General features: G+C 47.4%; 1 protein-coding gene across 1 annotated transcript in view; it reads left to right on the top strand.

The window, feature by feature from the left end:
• Window positions 1-21,539, top strand: part of LOC138671353 (piwi-like protein 1) — a 176,822-nt gene that overhangs the window by 107,047 nt on the left and 48,236 nt on the right. Inside the window, exons 4-7 of the mRNA XM_069759454.1 lie at window positions 15,539-15,664; window positions 18,120-18,331; window positions 18,548-18,669; window positions 20,242-20,322. Coding sequence (XP_069615555.1) covers window positions 15,539-15,664; window positions 18,120-18,331; window positions 18,548-18,669; window positions 20,242-20,322 — 541 coding nt within the window. The remainder of the gene's footprint in view (window positions 1-15,538; window positions 15,665-18,119; window positions 18,332-18,547; window positions 18,670-20,241; window positions 20,323-21,539) is intronic.

Raw genomic sequence — 21,539 nt, 5'->3', positions numbered from 1 at the left:
GCCGCAGTACCACTCTCCTCCACCAACGGAAGTTCACAGAGAGAATCAGCCAAAGTACCACTTGTGACCACAGGAGGGAGCTCTGCCACAGAATTCACAACATCAGCCCCTAACTACTCCCTCTCTTGCATTGTGCAGGATAATGGAACCCCAGCTACTCCCCTGCCTATGCCCCAGCGGACCAGCAAAACCTCTACAAAGTCCAGGCGATGCCCCACATGCCATGTGAAGCTCCCTGACGCCTATGACAGAACACTCTGTGAGGCTTGTACTGCCAAGGTTGTAAGGGAGGAACAGCCATGCTTCTATCAGAGATGAGGTCCCTGATCCGGGAAGAGGTACAGGGCTCTATATCCAGCCTCTTTCGGCAGTAGCTTCCCAGTCCGGGTCCATGCCCTAAGAGACCTAGGTGGGAGTTGGAGCAGAGCTCAGAGGAGGAATCCCATTCCCTTGGGTCAGACCAGGAGGAAGAGCGTGAAATACTGATGGAGAGTCAGGAAAGGGGCAGAAGATATTTATTTATTTCCCAGAAGATAAGGATGAACTGGTACGGGCCGTTAGAGGCATGATACAGGTGGAGGAGAACCCAAAACCACAGTCCAGACAGGACTTAATGTTCGGGAATCTAAGAGCGCAAAAACAGCAAGTGTTCCTGGTAAGCGATCACATTCGCGCTATGGTGCTGGACGTGTGGGAGGATGCGGAAAGGTGACTGGTATTGTCTCAGGACTTCAAAAGTAGTCTACCCTTCGATCGTGAAGACTTCAGGGCCTGGGAGGAAATTCCAAAGATTGATGTGACTCTGGCGACCGGCACCAAAAGAACATCCATCCCATTTGAGGACTCTTCAAGTCTACAAGACCCAATGGACAGGAAGGCCGATATTCTCCTGAGACAGGCATGGGAGTCCACTGCGGCCCTGATCAGGCCAAACATAGCAGCTGCTTCTGTGGCTAGATCTATGTTCTTGTGGTTAGGGCAATTGGAGATACATTTGTCCAATAAAACCCCTAGAGATGGTATCTTGGCCTCCCTTCCCCTAATGAAGTCAGCTACCTCCTTCCTTGCTGATACTTCTGCAGAGTCTGTCAGATTCTCAGCTAGGAATAGCTCTGACCAACGCGGCCCGTAGAGATATTTGGCTAAAATCTTGGTCTGGGGGCAACACCTCAAGACCAAGTTGTGCTTCATTCCCTTTTCAGGATTGAGGGTATTCGGGCCAGCATTAGATAACATCCTATAGCAGGCTTCCGATAAAAACAAGAGGTTCCCAGAAGACAGACGTAAAAGGAACCAGTCAATTCGGATGGGAGGTCCCTCTCGGAGACAATATGAACACGAGCCAGGGGAAGGCCAGTAGGGGAACTTACAGTAACTCCTATGGTAGAGGAGGAAAAAACAAGAGCTCTCTGTTTGGGTCAAGCTCTAGACCCAGGAGGCAATGATGCCATCCAGATAGGGGGGAGGCTGTCATTTCGCAGCAAATTGGCTCCTGATTACCCAGAACCAATGGGTCCTCTGGACCATAGCAGAAGGGTACGTGATAGTTTACCTCTCCCCAAAAGATCTATTGCTCCCACTACAGTGGCCGCAGACTCTGCTATGTTGGCGGATTTAGAAGAGCTAGCCAGTTCGGCAGTCATAATCCCGGTCTCCACTGTTCTCCATCGTAAAGCAGTCAGGCGCAGCCCGTATGATAATAAATCTATCCTCTAAACTTATGGGTCAGATACAAGAGGTTCAGGATGGAGTCAATAAGATCCACAGTCCACCTCATAGACAGAGGTGCCTTCATGTGCACTATCCACCTGAAAAGCGCCTACTATCAGGTTCCTGTCCACCCACATCCCAAAAGTATTTGAGATTTGCAATAAGGCTGCCGAATCGAACCTGCCACTTGAAGTTCCAGTGTCTTCCGTTTTTAGCCTGGCTTTGGCTTGCGAGTTTTCACCAAGCTGATTTCAGAAATAGTGGCCTACCTAAGAAACCAAGGGATCATCATAGTGCCATACCTGGACGACTTCCTTCTGGTGGGGAGATCGGCACATCGGTTATTGCATCACCGAGATCGGACCATTTCAACAATGGAATTCCTCGGCTAGTCCATAAACAGACAGAAGTCTGACCTCAGAGACCAGGAAGATCTTCCTGGGGGTGCTGCTGGACTCCGGTGGCAGAACATCCTTCTTGCCAGTGGAGGAACAGGAGTCTGTTCAGAACAGTCAAGGAGGTATTGAGGACAGAGTCTCCATCAGATCAGCTATGAAGGTGCTGGGCCTGATGACAGCCTGCATTCCGTGTGTCTAGTGGGCCCAGTTCCACTCAAGAAATCTACTAAGAGAAATCCTGTCAGTCTTGGATCGGCAGCAGTCCTCTCTCGACAGGACAATCTCTTTAACCCCAGCACTAAAGGGATCACTACTCTGGTGGACTCGGTCCCGAAACCTACAGGTGGGTGTCCAGTGGATTTCCTCCCCATGCTTGGTGATCACCACGGAGGCCAGCATGTGGGGATGGGGTGCCCACCTAGAGGGAAGAATCCTTCAGGGCAGATGGCCGGAAGAGATCCGTCACAGGTCTTCCAACTTCAGGGAGCTTTTTGCAGTCTGGGAACCTCTAAGACTGAGTCAGGCTTCGGTAAGGGATCAACATGTCAGAATACTGTCAGACAACGTGACGACTGTCTCATTCCTGCGACACCAAGGCGGCCCCAGACATCGGACACTTCATGATCTAGCAGAAAGAATCCTCTCCTGGGCGGAGGGGACAATCCTCTCAATCACTGCTGTTCATCTCGAAGGCTCCCAGAACACTGGTAGACTATTTAAGCAGACGGAAAATCTGGCTAATGGGAGCTGAACCAGGAGGTGTTTCAGTACCTGTGCCATCTCTGGGGGACTCCTGATAGACCTGTTTGCCACCAGGAAAAACTCAAAGGTGCCAAACTTCTATTCGCTCAATCCGTTGGACGTCCCAGAGGTGGTAGATGCACTGAGTCAGAGGTGGGACAGGGCCCTCTCTTACGCCTTCCTACTGCTAGCACTCATTCCAGCTGTCCTCAGAAACATTCAGGAAGATGGGGCGAAGGTAGTGCTGATTGTCCCATACTGGCCGAGGAGAAGTTGGTTCCCACTGCTGGGAGCTATGGCAGTACAAGACCCGATCATGCTTCCTCAGAGGGAGGATATCATCCACCAGGGTCCAGTCTTCCATCAGAACCCAGAGGGGCCTCACCTTTTGGCTTGAATCCTGAAGGGGACATCCTGAGGGCTCGGGGCTTGTCGGACCAGGTCATAGCTACGATCTGGGCTAGCAGAAAACCAGTTACTTGTGCAATATACTGCAAGATGTGGAAGAGATTCTGCTTGGAGGGTGGCAGGTTCAACTTTTTTGCAGGGGCTCCGGATATCCTGGGTGTCTTAGGTTTCCTTCAGTCAGGGTTTAATAAGAGACTTAGACCCAGTACACTAAAGGTCCATATTTCTGCATTGAGTACATACTTTGACTACCCCTTGGCTACTCACCCATGGATAATAAGGTTTGTCAGAGATTACGGCCTACAATCAGACAGGCTAAACCCCCCCGGGATCTAAACTTAGTCCTTAGGGCCCTATGCAAGGAACCCTATGTCCCAAGGGAGCAGATGCCCATCTCAGTCCGGACATTAAAGACGGCATTTCTTGTGGTCATTACCACGGCTAAACGTGTAGGGGAGATCCAGGCCCTTTCTACCCAGGACCCATATCTTCAGATTTGGGAGGATCATATAGTCTAAAAATTGGACCCCTCCTTTGTACCCAAAGTAGCATCATGCCAGAACTTGAACCAAGAGATTGTACTACCCTCATTTTGGTTTGGTAATTGTTAAAACACTGAGGGCCTTGGGGTGGGGTGGTGCTTTTTAACCTTGCGTGCTTTTCCTGTTCCTGCAAGGAGGAGGATGACTCCTTCCATGGTGCTGTCAGGATGGACTCCTGGAAAAATAATTACCGGTAGCTCTAATACCTTTTTCTTTTTTTGTCCGTTCCCCCTTTATCACTATCTTGATCTAGGAAATGCTGGTAGTCCTCATATGGGATGCAGGTGTGCGGAGCCGTGTTACATAGCTGGCACCAGCCTCTAACAGCAGAGATCGGAGACAGCTCTGATCACTGCTGTGTGAACAGTTTAGATGCTGCTGTAATTCATTGACGGCTGCATTTATACGGTTGCAATCCCTGTGGTGCTGGGAGCAGATTGTCCTCATTCCAAAAAAAGATATACATATGTATATGTGTAAGCCTTTCTGGTGTCCCCGCAATATATCGGCATCTTTTGGTCATCTCACCCCACCCCCCATTGGGAACCCCCCCCAAATCATGTATGCATGTATGTATGTATGTATGTATGTATGTCCTCGCACAGCTCCAGCTACAGATCTCAGAAATAGGACAATACCATTATTTTATTTATTTCAGAAATATTTGTGGTTTGAACACTTTCTAAATAAAAATATATATTTTTTTTATTGAAAATGTCCCAAACCACAAATGATACAATATATTTATAATTATGTGTGTATAGTATGTGCATATATACCGTACTGTTTGGACTATAAGACGCATCGGATCATAAGATGCACCTAGGTTTTTGAGGAGGAAATTAGGGAAAAAATAAATAAAAGCAAAAAAATGGTCAATTCTGTACTTAATATCCCCCTATCCTGGTATATATGGTCCCCTCATCCCTATTCTGATACACATGGCTCCTCATCCCTATCCTGATACACATTGCTTCTCATCCCTATCGTGGTATGCATGGCCCCTCATCCCTATCCTGGTATGCATGGCTTCTCATCCCTATCGTGGTATGCATGGCTCCTCATCCCTATCCTGGTATGCATGACCCCTCATCCCTATCCTGGTATGCATGATCCCTCATCCCTATCCTGCTATGCATGACCCCCCATCCCTATCCTGGTATGCATGACCCCTCATCCCTAACCTGGTATACATGGCTCCTCAGCCCTATCCTGGTATGCATGGCTCCTCATCCCTATCCTGGTATGCATGGCTCCTCATCCCTATCCTGGTATGCATGGCTCCTCCTCCCTATCCTGGTTTGCATGGCTTCTCATCCCTATCCTGGTATGCATGGCCTCCTCATCCCTATCCTGGTATGCATGGCTCCTCCTCCCTATCCTGGTATGCATGGCTCCTCCTCCCTATCCTGGTTTGCATGGCTTCTCATCCCTATCCTGGTATGCATGGCCTCCTCATCCCTATCCTGGTATGCATGGACCCTCATCCCTATCCTGGTATGCATGGACCCTCATCCCTATCCTGGTATCCATGGCTTCTCATCCCTATCCTGGTATGCATGGCTTCTCATCTCTAACCTGGTATGCATGTCTCCTCATCCCTATCCTGGTATGCATGGCTCCCCATCCCTATCCTGGTATGCATGGCTCCTCATGCACACCAGGAACGGGATGGGGCCAATTATAAAAGAAAAAGGATGGGACCAATCATACCAGGATGCCAGAAAGAAATGAATATTAATTTCCCTCCACGCCCATATTCATTTCTCTTTAGCAGCAGGAACAGGAGTTCGCCGGAGCTGCCAGCTCCAGCCTCCTGTGACCCGATGCTCCGCCGAAACCACTCCTCCACCACAGCCAGAGCCCATACATCCGGGATTCAGTCACACAGGCACGTTTTTCTCACAAAAAGTCCATGCGGTTTATTTATACTTCATAAACCTCTGTAGGTCATGTTGCACATCACAGACGTAACACTTAGCTCATGATATACATTTTAACTCTGATACTTCAGTGCACTACACATGCTGGACCTCACTTCGTCCAGTTACCATGGGTAACCCCCCAGTTCATTACTGACCCCCTGTCAGTGCACACAGTTCCCCACACTCTTGTTTACCTTCCAGGAGCTCCTTCTCCACACGCTGGCTCCTATCAGTCCTCTCTCTCCCAGGGAAGCTGCTGAACTGGGATCACCGTCCCGGACAATGCCTTGCTCACCAGGCCACCTGACAGTCCAGATCCTCAGATGGGCTGTAGCTACCCCAGTGCAGTGCCATCACAGACTCTGCATACATGCCTTCCATGTGCTCTTCAGGAAGTCCTACTGCCCAGGATCTCCCAACACAGGTCTCTCAGTGCGCTCAGGGATCCGATCCTACTCCTAGGATCTTCCAACACAGGTTGTGCTATTCAGGGATCCGATCCTATTCCTAGGATCTCCAAACACACAAGTCTTCAGGTCCACTGCCTCTCAGTGCGCTATTCAGGGATCCGATCCTACTCCCAGGGTCTCCAAACACACAAGTCTTCAGGTCCACGGCCTCTCAGTGCGCTATTCAGGGATCCGTTCCACACACAGGACCTCCCAACACACAAGCCGTCCAGGACCTACACACTCTCTACCACAGAGACCATGTGACCACACCATGGTCACATTATGTACCTGTAACCACTCCCATAGATGGGGGTGTGTGGTTAGCCAGACTCGCCCAGCTATCAAACTAACCCTGCAAGCCTCCCTTTAGAAACTATAGAAATACTTGTGGGACTACAGGTCCCAGAACAACATTACTTCAGGTTTACAGCGCAGACTCCCTCTGCGACACATACTGGCTATTTACAATCATGCCGAACACTTTCATTATCACCGTTACAGATACACCTCTATGCGTATCCTGAGGAGCACAAACAGCACCCCCTAGCTGCAGCATAGGTCTTTGCATCACTATATATATTTTTTTTGTGGCTTTGAATAATTTGTAAAAAGATACCGTATACGTTATGTCGGGGTCGTCACGACAATACCCTTCATCCACCAGTCATTCCAAATCAGATTTAAAGCAGTGGTACCGGAGTGAAGAATGAGTCAGACAAAATCTGGTTCAAACTCAGAGTCTGCTTATGCTTCCACACGTAGTGGTAACCTCACAGCAACTACTGAACTTTATTTCCTAAAACACAATATTACATGGTCCATTGGGGGAAGGTGTGCAGAGGGCGGGGTTAGGCGGGGGTTAAGCAATGTATCTAGTATTCAGTCCTTCTGATTGGCTCTGACATCATCTGATGAATCTTTCTTTGTCCACATCTTGTTAAGTTTCGAATTCCAGAGAAATGTTACTTGTCCTTCTGGAATGTGCAACTTCTTCCTTCAGCCTGAAAGTGGGGCAAAGGTGAATACTGGCAGCCATCTTAAATACAGTTAAATTTGCATTAGCAAGCGAAGGGGAAAAACTTATTGTTTCACAGCATAAGAATATATAAAAGTACAAAAGTGTATAAAGACGTATATTTTTACCTTGACAATCCCCCCTAAACACTAAGTTTTTCCCTAAGAAGAAAGTTCCTTCGAGACTGTCCATGTGATGGGGAAAGGGGAGGTGGATTTCTTCATCCAGACACCTCAGAAGCTCTCCCCTTGTGAGAGGCCTCCAGGCAGCTGAACCCTTCACTAGCTTCACATGGAGTTCTCCTACTGTCCCTAAACTAAATCTCGTAGCATCATCTGAGAGTAGGGGGTATTGTCTAACTTCTTGAGGGGGACATACTTAGGGATCTCCCCTGGATCAGTGCCATCATACTCTGGTGAGTCTACTTCTTGGTTGAGGAAGGTGCCAGTTGGAGTTGCCTCAGTGATAACCTTTTTATACAGGGGAATAACACAACAGAGGACTATCGATCCAACTACAAGGAGGGCAATCAGTACTAGACAAGCTTGTTGAAGGAATCCTTTGAGCCCACCCAACCAGCCGGAAAAGAAAGATGTGTCTACTCCAGCATTAGTTTCTAATTCTGCTGCTAACCCATTTATCTTTTTAAGGGCTATCATGGTCTTTCCATTTACCCCAGAGTTCTGAGGGATATAGGTACAACACTCCTCTCCCACCATCCCACAGACTCCTCCTTTCTCAGCTAAGATCATATCAAGGGCTAGTCGGTTTTGGAGGGTCATTCTAGTGTTAGGGCTCAATTCCTCAACTATACCCTGGAAAGCATCACAGGTAAAATTGACAAACCTTTGTTCACTGTAATATATGTAATTGATCCAATCAACATTTTTATTAATCTGCACCTGTGGGATTAAAGAAGCAAAGCCAGCACAGATCTGGTTCTGGGCTTTAAATTGGTCAGGCACCCCCCTTGGCACTCCAATGCCATCGACATATATCAATGGATTTTCTTCATAACTCATGTGGAGCTGATCGAGACTTCTCCTCTTTCTGGTATATTCATCAGGTGTCTCTGGATCCCAAGGTAAAATCTTGAACTGCACAGCTAGTTTAACAAGGGTACATTGACCTATCCAGGTATTAGGCAACCTAGGACGGGGCTTACCATCTCCACATAACCAATAAATATCGTACATATACTGTGTATGATTAGCTAGCAAGTCAGTATCTAGGGAACTGTTCCCTTTGCAGAAACCTGTCTCGAAGACCCCTACTGGTGTACCTGTAGTGTTGTGGGTATTATAACAGGTATAATTATCAGCTAATACGGTTATCCCTCCTGGGACCTTTAGTTTAGGTGCTTCATGTATTAGTGGGACATAATCTGAGCAATCAGTGGGCTTTAAACCCTTCAACAGATTCATAACACAGGTAGTGGTATTGTCATCAGGAAAAAACAATGCATGTGTGTATTCGCTGCAGCACAAGCAATACATCCTACAGAGATATTCTGGACTCGTACATTGTATCTTACCCATTCTAACCATAAATTTGTCCTTGGGGCTGTTTGTTTTTCTATGGAGAAAACTTATTGCCAACTGAGACCTGGAATGGGGATTACTTCGTTAACTATATTTTGCAAACGTTCACCTGGGCCTGTTTTAGCTGTACTGGTAACGGGGGCCTTGGTTGGTCTGAAGCTAATATCCTGGAGCTGTATATGGCCTAAATTCCCATAGTATCCACTATTAAACACATTATGAAAATATCTTCCCAGCACAATTGTTATCTCTGGTAACACATATACAATACTGGATAATTCCGTCTACCACCCGTTGAGTCTCGGGGCACTTGACTACATCGCAGAAATCAAATCACCAGATATTTACCGGGGCCATTAGATTTACCCAGAGAATAGTGGCACCGGTATTCTTATTTACAATAGGGGCCGAGGAGGTAGGGGCGAAGATGACCCCTGGCCCTAGGACCAAAAACAACAGCAACATTTTTCTTTAATCACTGCTGCGACTAAGCGCTGGTTCGGTCTCTTTTGCAGTGTGAAGCGTACATCCAGGTGCTCTTTCCTTCAAGTTTTACTGACATAGCTTTTCACGACCATAAAACCACCAGGCTTCAAATTGTGACCAATATCGGTTTCTGCTGAATCTGGAAGGGAAAAAAGAAACTAAAACATAAGTGTTAGCAACATTTTTACTAAGCTGAATAACATATTGAACAGCACAGTCAATTTCCTCTGTAACTACTGAGACTGAAAATTTGCAACTAAGAACCTAGCACCAAACAATATCTCATATGGGGACAGGCTATGTTTTGAAATAGGGGTAGTACGAATGTGTAAGAGCCCAGGCCATGGAGCCGTAGTGTCCTGCATCATTTTGGTCAATTGTCCCTTCAGTGTGTCGTTCAGCCTCTTAACTTTCCCACTGGATTGTGGAGAGTATGGAGGGCTACAGTGGATCCAAGCATTGTCAGAACCTCCTGATACACATGAGAAGAAAAGGCCGGGTCTTGGTCACTTTCAACAACTTCTGGAACACCATATCTGCATATAACTTCCATCACCAGTTTCTTTGCTGTGGTCTTTGTAGTCACGTTGGTAACGGGGAATGCTTCTGGCCAACTGGAGAACATGTCGACAACCACCAGACAATATTCATACCTTCCAGACTTCGGCAACGTGATGAGGTCCACCTGGAGCTTTTGGAAAGGATAGTCGGGCTTAGCAAGATGCTTCGGGGGTACACGTTGAAGTTGACCGGGATTGCAGGTCTGACAGATACCTCGATGTGTGGGCCCATGCGCCCACGTGGCAATAGCAGGGTACATCCGCTTAGGGAGACACACAAGTCGGTCCTTTTTCCAGCGACCATGTCCATACGTGCTCCATCAGCTTTCCACTGCTTCACTTCTTCCTTTGGAAACATTCTCTGCATCGTCATTAAGCGGTCTTGCAGGGTCCAAGAGAAAACCTCAGTCTGTCGTAGATCATCAGGTTCCTGTAGAGTCAGTGTTTCTTGTAACTGTTTACGCTGAGAGCGTGTGGTCACCATAGCTGGTATGGGCAGTTCAACGGGTAGGAGAGCAGCGGCTTTTGCTTGCATATCCGCAAAGGTGTTACCAACAGTCTGTGGCCTGTTCCATAGTACCATACTCCTAAACTTTGATAATGGCCACCTGAGTAGGAAATTTGATTGAGTCCATGAGGGTTTTAACAGCTTCAACATTCTTCACTGAGTCCCGGCAGTAGTAACAAACCCTCGATTGGCCCATAGGGCTCCGAAATCATGAACAATACCAAATGTATACTGTGAGTCCATGTATATATTGGCCCGTCTGTCTTTGGCCAAAGTACATGTAGTAGACAGATTCTGACGTTCTGCTTCTTGTGCTGACAGGATGGGAGGGAGTGCGGCTCCGTGCACTACAGTGTCTTCCTTAGTAACAGCGTATCCGGTGTGGAATCTGCCAAAATCATCAGCATATCTTGAACAGTCATTCAGGGCCTTGTAGAGAGGTAGCATTATGCGGGATGCGTCCGGTATCCACTGACAACAATAAGTACATAGTCCAAGAAAACGTTGGAGCTCAGTCTCATCCTTTGTAGCTGACGGCTATTTTTCTTTCTTCTGTGAGGTGTCTGGCACCCTGAAGGAGACAGTGACCCAAAAATATCACTTGACCAAGGCAGAACCGAAGTTTCAAGGCCGAAACCTGACAGTTCAGATCTGCCAGATACTTGCGAAAACTAACAGTGGCAACAATGGCTTCCTGCTCTGTCTGTGCACACAACAAAAAAACAAAAAAATTACCCACATACTGAAGCAGCATAACATAGGGATATTCTAACTGCCAGGGTTAACAACACTATCCCCCCTATTTTTTTTTTTTTTTAAACTGATTGGGAAAGGACATGTGAGATACACATCTCATTATACTCATCTACATAGGGGTTATATAACATAAATACCATCTGACCATCATCTTGGCTCACCAACTCTCTAGGTCTGCTCAGGTGCACTTATACGTCCATCATATTATCTTTGTCTGTAAAATGGGAAAGGTTTGTTCTCAGGGTCAGCCAATTATTTTAGCGTAGCTAGCTAGTCGGAGGGCTTCCAGGGATAATACTCCTGTATCTGTCTTACACTACCTGGTGTGGTTGGTTCTCTGGTGGTGGGGGTGACTAGATGACCGGTTGGGGGTGACATGACATGCTTTTCTACAGCTCCTTCCCAAAAGGATTACTGTCAGCCTACTCCCAAAATTAATGTCCCCACTACCCACAATCCTGTGTCAGCTTCTTATATCACTACATGTCATCTTATCTGGACAGGAATCAGTGTAATTCACTTAGGTTGAGTTGCAGCACCGATTATACAAGTATTTCTCCAGTCTGGGTTTGTCTGACCGCAATATTTACAAATCCATCTGTCTTGTCTTGGTCTGAAAACCAACATGGCGAGAGAGATCTCCAGACACAGGGCTAAAATGAATATTGGAATATGAGACTAGATTTGTGTAAGGGAGGGGGAGCTGGAGCTGAAGTCCTCTGCTTCTTGGGCCACTGATAAGGAAGCGAGCTGCAAGCTGTGTGTCCTTGAAGCTGCGGGGGGCCAGAGAGCGGTGGGGGCTGAGGGCAGTGGGGCTGGAGAGCGAGTGAGGATCGCTGCAGCTGCTGATACAGACTGGGTTAAATTCTTCTGGAAACTTTGTACTGAACCAAGGACAGAATATACACAACTCCATATTCTTTAGCGCAGCTGGCCCCCCTTTCTCTGGCCCGCGGCACAAAGAGAAGAAGTCACAAACAATTCGCGCAGGGGTTCACCCCTCCCATCAGCTTCAAACACACAGATAAGAATTTACAGCATTCCTTAACACAAACGAAGAAAAACAACAACGCAGCTATTTGACTCCCCCCTCCCATGGGGTGTTTTGGAAAACCACAGTAACGGAATACAGCAAATCTCAGACTCAATTAATTTCTACAAAACCTTCACACAATTCATATACCAAAACACCTTAGAAAAACTAATGATTGAGGTATTTTATAGCCAAACACGGGCTCTGCATCCTTTCATCTTTCCTCTCCATCAACCTTTTTGCTCGTTCTTTAAACCTCGCGCAACTCGCAGATGAGCTTGCACTTGTTCTAACAGTCCTTCATCTTTCAACATTCTTGACTGCCTTCTTGCCCTCCCGTGACTCTACTATTGTCTTGACTTCCACAGCATCCTCATCTAATTCGTGGGGCACGGACTTCTTCTGCCATAAGAGACGCAACATGACTCACAGAATACTATGCCCTGCTGCAGCCCAGGATCACTGACAGCGGTAACAACACGTGTGTCCTTAAGACGGAGCTTCTCGTTCGACGTGTCATGAATAAAGAGCCTCGCGCTCGATATCCTGTCCCCAACCTGAACACCCGTGATTAACAGTCTACCCTGTCACGATATTCTAACCAGTCGGGAGGCGGTCTCCTAGTGAGAGCCCTCCACAGAAAAACAGGTGGTCCCCTCTCGGGACGTCTTAATTACCTAGTTGGTACAATATCACAGAGGCTGCGTCTCCTATCCCTTTCTCAAAGCCGCCCCCAATCCACAAACTTCCTCAATCTTTCACTCTATCACTACTAGGCAACAGTCACAGTTAGGGTGGTTGAATGGAGTACAATGACCGGTGGAGGAGGTGTGGTGTACACGAGGACGCGCAGAGTGCGACGTCTCTCAGTTGCTGGTTCGAAGCGTGGCACGGGATCGCGCTCGGTCTCACCACTCGACCGGTCACGCCCCAGACCCAAAGAGACCACAGACTAACCAATAACGGCTGAAACACTAGCAAGTGTGACACATACATAGTATGCGATCTCCACTTACCGTGTTTGGAGGGTGATCAGTCCTCGAGGTCAGCCACTACGGGTGTCGTCCACGGACGTCCAGGCATGGGTCCAGGGGGTCTCGGATCGCGGGCCACGCCCCACGTTGGTTGCGCCAAATTGTCGGGGTCGTCACGACAATACCCTTCATCCACCAGTCATTCCAAATCAGATTTAAAGCAGTGGTACCGGAGTGAAGAATGAGTCAGACAAAATCTGGTTCAAACTCAGAGTCTGCTTATGCTTCCACACGTAGTGGTAACCTCACAGCAACTACTGAACTTTATTTCCTAAAACACAATATTACATGGTCCATTGGGGGAAGGTGTGCAGAGGGCGGGGATAGGCGGGGGTTAAGCAATGTATCTAGTATTCAGTCCTTCTGATTGGCTCTGACATCATCTGATGAATCTTTCTTTGTCCACATCTTGTTAAGTTTCAAATTCCAGAGAAATGTTACTTGTCCTTCTGGAATGTGCAACTTCTTCCTTCAGCCTGAAAGTGGGGCAAAGGTGAATACTGGCAGCCATCTTAAATACAGTTAAATTTGCATTAGCAAGCGAAGGGGAAAAACTTATTGTTTCACAGCATAAGAATATATAAAAGTACAAAAGTGTATAAAGACGTATATTTTTACCTTGACAGTTACATAAACTGCTCAAAACAGTAAAGGGAACACTAAAACACCACATCCTAGATATCACTGAATTAAATATGCCACTTACATATCTTTATTCATTACATAGTGGAATGCGTTGAGAATAATAAAACATAAAAATTATCAGTGTAAATCACAATATCCCATGGAGGTCTGGATTTAGAATGATACTCCAAATCAAAGTGGGAAAACCAAGTTACAGGCTGATCCAACTTCAGTGGAAATGCCTCAAGACAAGGAAATGATGCTCAGTAGTGTGTGTGGCCTCCACGTGCCTGTATGACCTCCCTACAATGCCGGGGCATGCTCCTGATGAGGCGGCGGATGGTCTCCTGAGGGATCTCCTCCCAGACCTGGACTAAAGCATCCGCCAGCTCCTGGACAGTCTGTGGTGCAACGTGATGTTGGTGGATAGAAAGAGACATAATGTCCCAGATGTGTTCAATCGGATTGAGGTCTGGGGAATGGGCGGGCCAGTCCATAGCTTCAATGCCTTCATCCTGCAGGAACTGCTGACACACTCCAGCCACAGGTCTGGCATTGTCCTGCATTAGGAGGAACCCAGGGCCAACCGCACCAGCATATGGTCTCACAAGGGGTCTGAGGATCTCATCTCGGTACCTAATGGCAGTCAGGCTACCTCTGGCGAGAACATGGAGGGCTGTGCGCCCCCCCCCCCCCCCCAAGGAAATGCCTCATTACACCATTGCTGACCCACTGCCAAAACTGGTCATGCTGGAGGATGTTGCAGGCAGCAGATCGCTCTCCACCGCGTCTCCAGACTGTCACATCTGTCACATGTGCTCAGTGTGAACCTGCTCTCATCCTTGAAGAGCACAGGGCACCAATGTCTCATCTGCCAATCTTGGTGTTCTCTGGCAAATGCCAATAGCCCTGCATTGTGTTGGGCTGTAAGCACAACACCGATTTGTGGATACACTGGGCCCCCATACCACCCTCACAGTTTGACAGTTTGAGCAGACACATGGATGTTAGTGGCCTGCTGATGGTCATTTTGCAGGGCTCTGGCACTGCTCCTCTTGTTCCTCATCTCACAAAGGAGGAGGTAGCGGTCCTGCTGCTGGTGGATGCCCTCCCACACCCCCTCCACGTCTCCTGGTGTACTGGCCTGTCTCCTGGTATCTGCTCCATGTTCTGGACACTGTGCTCACAGACCTAGCTACCCTTCTTCCCACAGCTCTCATTGATGTGCCATCCTGGATGAGCTGCGCTACCTGAGACACTTCTGTGGGTTGTAGACACCGCCTCATGCTACTGTACAGTACCTCTAAGGGTGAGAGCAATGACAAAATGTAAAAGTGACTAAAACAGCCAAAAAGGATGAGAACAGAGAAATGGTCTGTAGTCAGCCCTGCAGAACCACCTTTATAGGGGCTGTCTTGCTAATTTTCTATTTGCCTGTTGCTCCATTTGCACAGCAGCAGGAGGCATTGATTCACAGTCGGTGCTGCTTCATAACTGGACATGCTGAATATTTCAACCGCAAATAATTATACGGTTATAGTCCCAGACAATCCTATAAAAGGTTATTCCAAATTTGGTAAGTGATCACCTATTCACAGGATGTGTAAGAACTTGCTGGATGCTGGGGTCTGGCTGTGGGGCCCCTACTGATTGCTAGCATGGGAGACCTCCTGGTGTAGTCTCGCAGGATGCTTCCTGCCGCCACTGTGCAGTATTGGGGACCCCTTTTCTTTTCTGTCCTGTGACCCCTGTATGTGAAAGGGAGACCTGTGTAATAGATTAACAAACCTTTTTCTCTCGCTTAGTTCTGCAGGTGTCAGCCGGACTTGCAGAAGTGTCTATCGGGGAGCGGGGCGGCCGTAGGCGCGACTTCCATGACGTCGGGGTGAACACCCGGCAGACTATCGAGCACGTCCAAAAATCGAAAGCTGGTAATCGCGTCCTCAAATCTTTTTCCATCTATCGTGTTTTCTTGCCGTTCTGTGGAAAGCTGGAGGACAAACATGTTTCCACCTTTACAACTCCTGGATTTGTCATCTAGTTATCGCCAACTCAAAAAGCTGCACTTAAAGGGTTAAACATGCTTGTCTCTGGTTCCCAAATCTCGCTGGGCGATTGGAGTCTTTTTATGCCAAATAATTGGAAATGAGAAATCAATAGAGGTGACGGGGGTTTTACACTACTGGAAAAGGGGCCCCAAAAGATAGAAAGAAAAAGGCAAGCGGTACTCGTCTTACCCCGGTCCACCGCCTGTTCTCTGCCGCTGCTCCGATTTTGCTTTTCTGCTGTAGCAGTGACACCACATCAAAAGCGCACATCACTGCTGCAGCCAATCACTGGGCACAGGAGCTCCTGCCATCTACATGATTGACTGCAGCGGTGATGTGCGCTATTGAAGTGATGTCGCCACTGCAATGAGATGAGAGCAGCGGTGAGGAACGGGCTTCACATGATGACATTTGTGGGAACCGACAGATTGGGTGTCTTAAGAAAGCAGCTGAATGGACAGAGAAATGCTAAAGTAATAATAACAATAATAATTTTATTTCTATAGCGCCAACATATTCCACAGCACTGTACGTTTTTAGAGGGGAAATTGTACAGACAATGAAAGACATTACAGCATAACAATAATCACACAGTCACCAAGAGGAGTGAGGGCCCTGCTGCTCGCGAGCTACAATCTATGAGGAAATAGGGGAGACAGGAGAGGTGGATGGTGACAGTTGCTTTCATTGTTCGGAGCAGCCATAGTGTAAGGCTCGGGTGTTCATGTAAAGCTGCATGAACTGGATATCAGCCAGAATGTGTAACAGTACAGACACAGAGGCTATTAAATGCATAAAGGTGTGAGAACATGATGCGAGGAACCTGGTTATGAAGAAAATGTTGAATGGGCAACACGAGGATAATTGGATTAATGTGTTGTGGCGGTAGACCAGTCTGAAGAAATGCGTTTTTAGGGCACACTTTAAACTGGGGGTATTGGAGATTAATCAAATTATCCTGAGTAACGCATTCCAAAGAATTGGCGCAGCACACAGGAAGTCTTGGAGACGGGAGTGGGAGGTTCTGATTATTGAGGATGTTCGCCTCAAGTCAGTATCATAACGGAGGGCACGGGTAGGGTGGTAGGCTGAGACGAGGGAGGAGATGTAGGGTGCTGCTGAACAGTGAAGCGCTTTGTGGGTGAGAGTGAATAAGTTTATATTGAACTCTGGGATAGATGGGTAACCAGTGTAATGACTGGCACAAGGTAGAGGCATCGGTGTAACGGCTGGTGAGGAATATGATCCCGGCTGCAGCATTCAAGACAGATTGGAGCGGGGAGAGTTTGGTAAGAGGGAGGCCGATTAGTAGAGAGTTACAATAGTCCAGACGAGAACGAATAAGAGTTCTTGCAGTGTTGAAAGTAAGGAAAGGTCGAATTCTAGAAATGTTTTTCAGGTGTAGATGACAAGAGCAAGCCAGTGATCGGATGTGTGGGGTGAATGAAAGATCTGAATCAAGTATGACCCCAAGACAGCGGGCATGTTGCTGGGGAGTGTAATGGTGGAACCACACACGGAGATGGTAATGTCGGACATAGGTAGGTTAGTAGAAGGAGGAAACACAAGGAATTCTGTTTTTGACAGGTTCAGATAGAGGGAGGACAATCACCGGTGTTTTGTAATAATGCAAGCCGTGATTGTCCAATAGGGGTGGTGTACAAGTAGAAGAATGGGTCTTGGATTGATCCTTGAGGAACCCCAACAAGGGGACGATGAAAGGAGGAGCCAGCAAAAGACACAGTGAAGGAGCCGTCAGATGGGAGGAGAACCAGGAGAGAACGCTGTCCTTGAGCCCGATAGAGCGGAGCATAGTGAGGAGGAGCTGATGATCCACAGGTCTCACATGCTACAGAGAGATCCTGGAGAATCAGCGGTGACCATTAGATTTAGCTGTTATTAGGTCATTAGAGACTTTAGTGAGGGCAGTTTCAGTCGAGTTTAAAGAGCGGAAACCGGATTGTAGAGGGTCGAGAAGAGTGAGCTGAGAGATAGCGGATAAGACGGGAGTGGACCAGGCGTTCCAGGAGTTTAGAGTTGAAGGGAGATTAGAGACAGGTCAATAGTTGGTAGCACAGTTTGTCGATGGATGGTTTTTTTAAGTAATGGAAGTATACTGGCATGTTTTAAATGAGGAGGGAAAGATGCCGGAAGAGAGAGAGGTTGAATGTTTTTGTTAGGTGAGTGGTGACAGCCGGGGGAAGGGACTGGAGGAGATGTGAGGGAATAGGGTCATTGGTGCTAGTAGTGGGGCGACAGGATGCAAGAAGCCTGATAACGTCTTCCTCCGTGACTGGTTCAAATGGGTAAAATATATCCATCTCCCTAATATCGGCAGGCTCCTCTGGAACCCTGATTTCTCTTGTGACCAACCACATCAAGCTGGTGTCCCGACCACAGTGGGCCCTGTACCAGTATCACGTTGACTTTAACCCCGCCATGGAGTCCAAGCGTTTGCGGTATGCCCTCCTCTACCAGCACGAAGAAACCATCGGGAAGGCGCGGGCATTTGATGGAACCGTGTTGTTTTTACCAAAAAGACTGAATAAGGTAAAGTTGTGCCAAGGACAGCAGGTCATTGATGGAGAACAATGATGGAGGTGCCGCGTGTAACCAGGCAAGACCTCGTGGGTCACTTGGGACCATGTTTGATCTGACACTGATGACCTTTGTGGTCACCAACATCTGTCCTTTCACTCCTCTCTGGTAGTTGACGTAACGGTGATTGCATTTGATGTTTTGGGATTTTTCTTGTTGTTTTTGAAGGTCACCGAGGTGTTCAGCCAAACTCGAAATGGAGAGAATGTGCGGATAACAATCACACTGACCAACGAGCTTCCACCGACCTCGCCCACCTGCTTCCATTTCTACAACATCATTTTCCGAAGGTCAGAGGGACGTAGGACTGTAAAATTATCGGCTTTAAAGGGTTAATCCCAAAATATTATTTACTCCCCCTTTCCCCGACCATTGGGACCCCACACCATCCCAAAATTGGGCTCTGCAGAACCCGTTTTGAATGGAGCTGAGGTTTTCATGCTGGACCTTCCCTCCAGCAGTCAGACGAGGGGTAACATGATAATTTGGGAGTGTTCCTTTTACAATAATGGTGTGAACCCATCAGCAAACTGTCCTGTATCTGGAGGTTCTCCTGCAAGACTGAAACTTTAGGCTCCTTGGCCCCAATGGAAAATCTTAAACCAGACCCCCACCTTTCACGCTCCATTTATAATACTGTTAAAGGGGTTGTCCAGGGTTAGAAAACATGTCTGCTTTCTTTCAGGAACAGCGCCACTCCTGACCATGGGTCGTATTGCACGCCAACTCCATTGAAGTGACTGGAGCTGCGTTATCACGCACACTCCATGGTCGGGGGTGAAAGAAAGCAGCAATGTTCTTCTGATCCTCGACAACCCCTTTTAAAGGGGTCTTCCCATCTCCAAGATCTTATCCCAATATGTAGTAGGTGTAATGATAAAATTGGCAAATATCTCCAATTACAAATGTAGTATAGTTCTTCTAATTCGCAGTGTTACTTACCCCATGTGCAGGGCTTAGCAGTAAGCTTAGGTTTCCATGGTTATGACCACTCATAGTGGCAGTGGTTGTAACCATGGATACCTAAGCTTACTGCAATGCCCTGCACATGAGCGACATAGTGAATCAGAAGAACTACACTACATATCTAGTTGGAGGTATTCGCTGTTAATAATAATTTTTTTTGCTACATATTGGTGTAGGATCTTGGAGATGAGAATACCCCTTTAATCTTCGGGTCCGGTCCTGGCCTTTTAATGCCATTCCAACGTTGTCATATGTGGGTGTAGGGAGCGGCCTCAGTAGCTGCGCCTGCTCCATACCCGGCAGATGCTGGTTATACAGCGGGGACTGGAGTCTGCTCTGATCGCTGTTTAACACCGTACATGCTGCAGATAATCGCTGACTGGCATTTGAGCTGCACGTTCCTGACTGGGGGGCGTCCAGGTGCAGAGCGGCCCCTCCATGACACGACAGCAGGGGGGCACTGGACGCCGTGTCCGCACCTCTGGGCTTTATAGGAGGCCGTGACGTTTGCTCTATACGGCAATACTGACAAGTTCTGGTCTCCGATAAAGAATATTAAACAAAAGCCTCAATAGAAATCTACATATAAAAAAGATAAAATCTCTAACGATCTGATCTGACCGACTTTCCATCATTAAAGATGGACACTAAAAAAATCCTATTAGTTATCGCCACGTCCAGGAAAGTCCGATCTGTGAAAATCTAAAGTGATTCATTTCCTGCGTTAAACTCTGTAAAGCGAAAAGAAGGAAAATCCTGAATTATTTGTCGTCTGTTCCCCAAAATGATAAACTCTCAGTCACATCTTCCAGTGGATCCCACATCCCCTCGCCCACTGCTGGGATCACACAGGTCCTCCACCTGCAGAGCTGACAGCGCCTGTTCTCTCCCCCCAGACTCCTGAAGATCATGGACATGAAGCAGATAGGACGCAACTACTACAACCCGAGCGACGCCACCGAAGTCCAAGCCCACCGGTAACCAGCAGAGCAGGGTTTACATGGGACTGACCATGCTGTACTCATGGGAGCATGTAATGTATGTACAGAGGGACTGCACCAGCAGAATAGTGAGTGCAGCTCTGGGGTATAATATAGGATGTATCTCAGGATCAGTAATGTATGTACACAGTGACTGCACCAGCAGAATAGTGAGTGCAGCTCTGGAGTATAATACAGGATGTAACTCAGGATCAGTAATGTATGTACACAGTGACTGCACCAGCAGAATAGTGAGTGCAGCTCTGGGGTATAATACAGGATGTAACTCAGGATCAGTAATTTATGTACATAGTAACTGCACCAGCAGAATAGCGAGTGCAGCTCTTGGGTATAATGCAAGATGTAACTCAGGATCAGTAATGTAATGTATGTACACAGTGACTGCACCAGCAGAATAGTGAGTGCAGCTCTGGAGTATAATACAGGAGGTAACTCAGGATCAGTAATGTAATGTATGTACACAGTGACTGCACCAGCAGAATAGTGAGTGCAGCTCTGGGGTATAATACAGGATGTAACTCAGGATCAGTAATGTATGTACACAGTGACTGCACCAGCAGAATAGTGAGTGCAGCTCTGGGGTATAATACAGGATGTAACTCAGGATCAGTAATGTAATGTATGTACACAGTGACTGCACCAGCAGAATAGTGAGTGCAGCTCTGGGGTATAATACAGGAGGTAACTCAGGATCAGTAATGTAATGTATGTACACAGTGACTGCACCAGCAGAATAGTGAGTGCAGCTCTGGGGTATAATACAGGAGGTAACTCAGGATCAGTAATGTATGTACACAGTGACTGCACCAGCAGAATAGTGAGTGCAGCTCTGGGGTATAATACAGGATGTAACTCAGGATCAGTAATGTATGTACACAGTGACTGCACCAGCAGAATAGTGAGTGCAGCTCTGGGGTATAATACAGGAGGTAACTCAGGATCAGTCATGTAATGTATGTACACAGTGACTGCACCAGCAGAATAGGGAGTGCAGCTCTGGAGTATAATACAGGATGTAACTCAGGATCAGTAATGTAATGTGTGTACACAGTGACTGCACCAGCAGAATAGTGAGTGCAGCTCTGGGGTATAATACAGGATGTAACTCAGGATCAGTAATGTGTGTACACAGTGACTGCACCAGCAGAATAGTGAGTGCAGCTCTGGAGGATAATACAGGATGTAACTCCGGA

The sequence above is a fragment of the Ranitomeya imitator genome, chromosome 3 (assembly GCF_032444005.1).
Source record: "Ranitomeya imitator isolate aRanImi1 chromosome 3, aRanImi1.pri, whole genome shotgun sequence".
In the NCBI taxonomy this organism is placed as follows: domain Eukaryota; kingdom Metazoa; phylum Chordata; class Amphibia; order Anura; family Dendrobatidae; genus Ranitomeya; species Ranitomeya imitator.
This window is presented reverse-complemented; position numbering and strand designations above follow the sequence as displayed.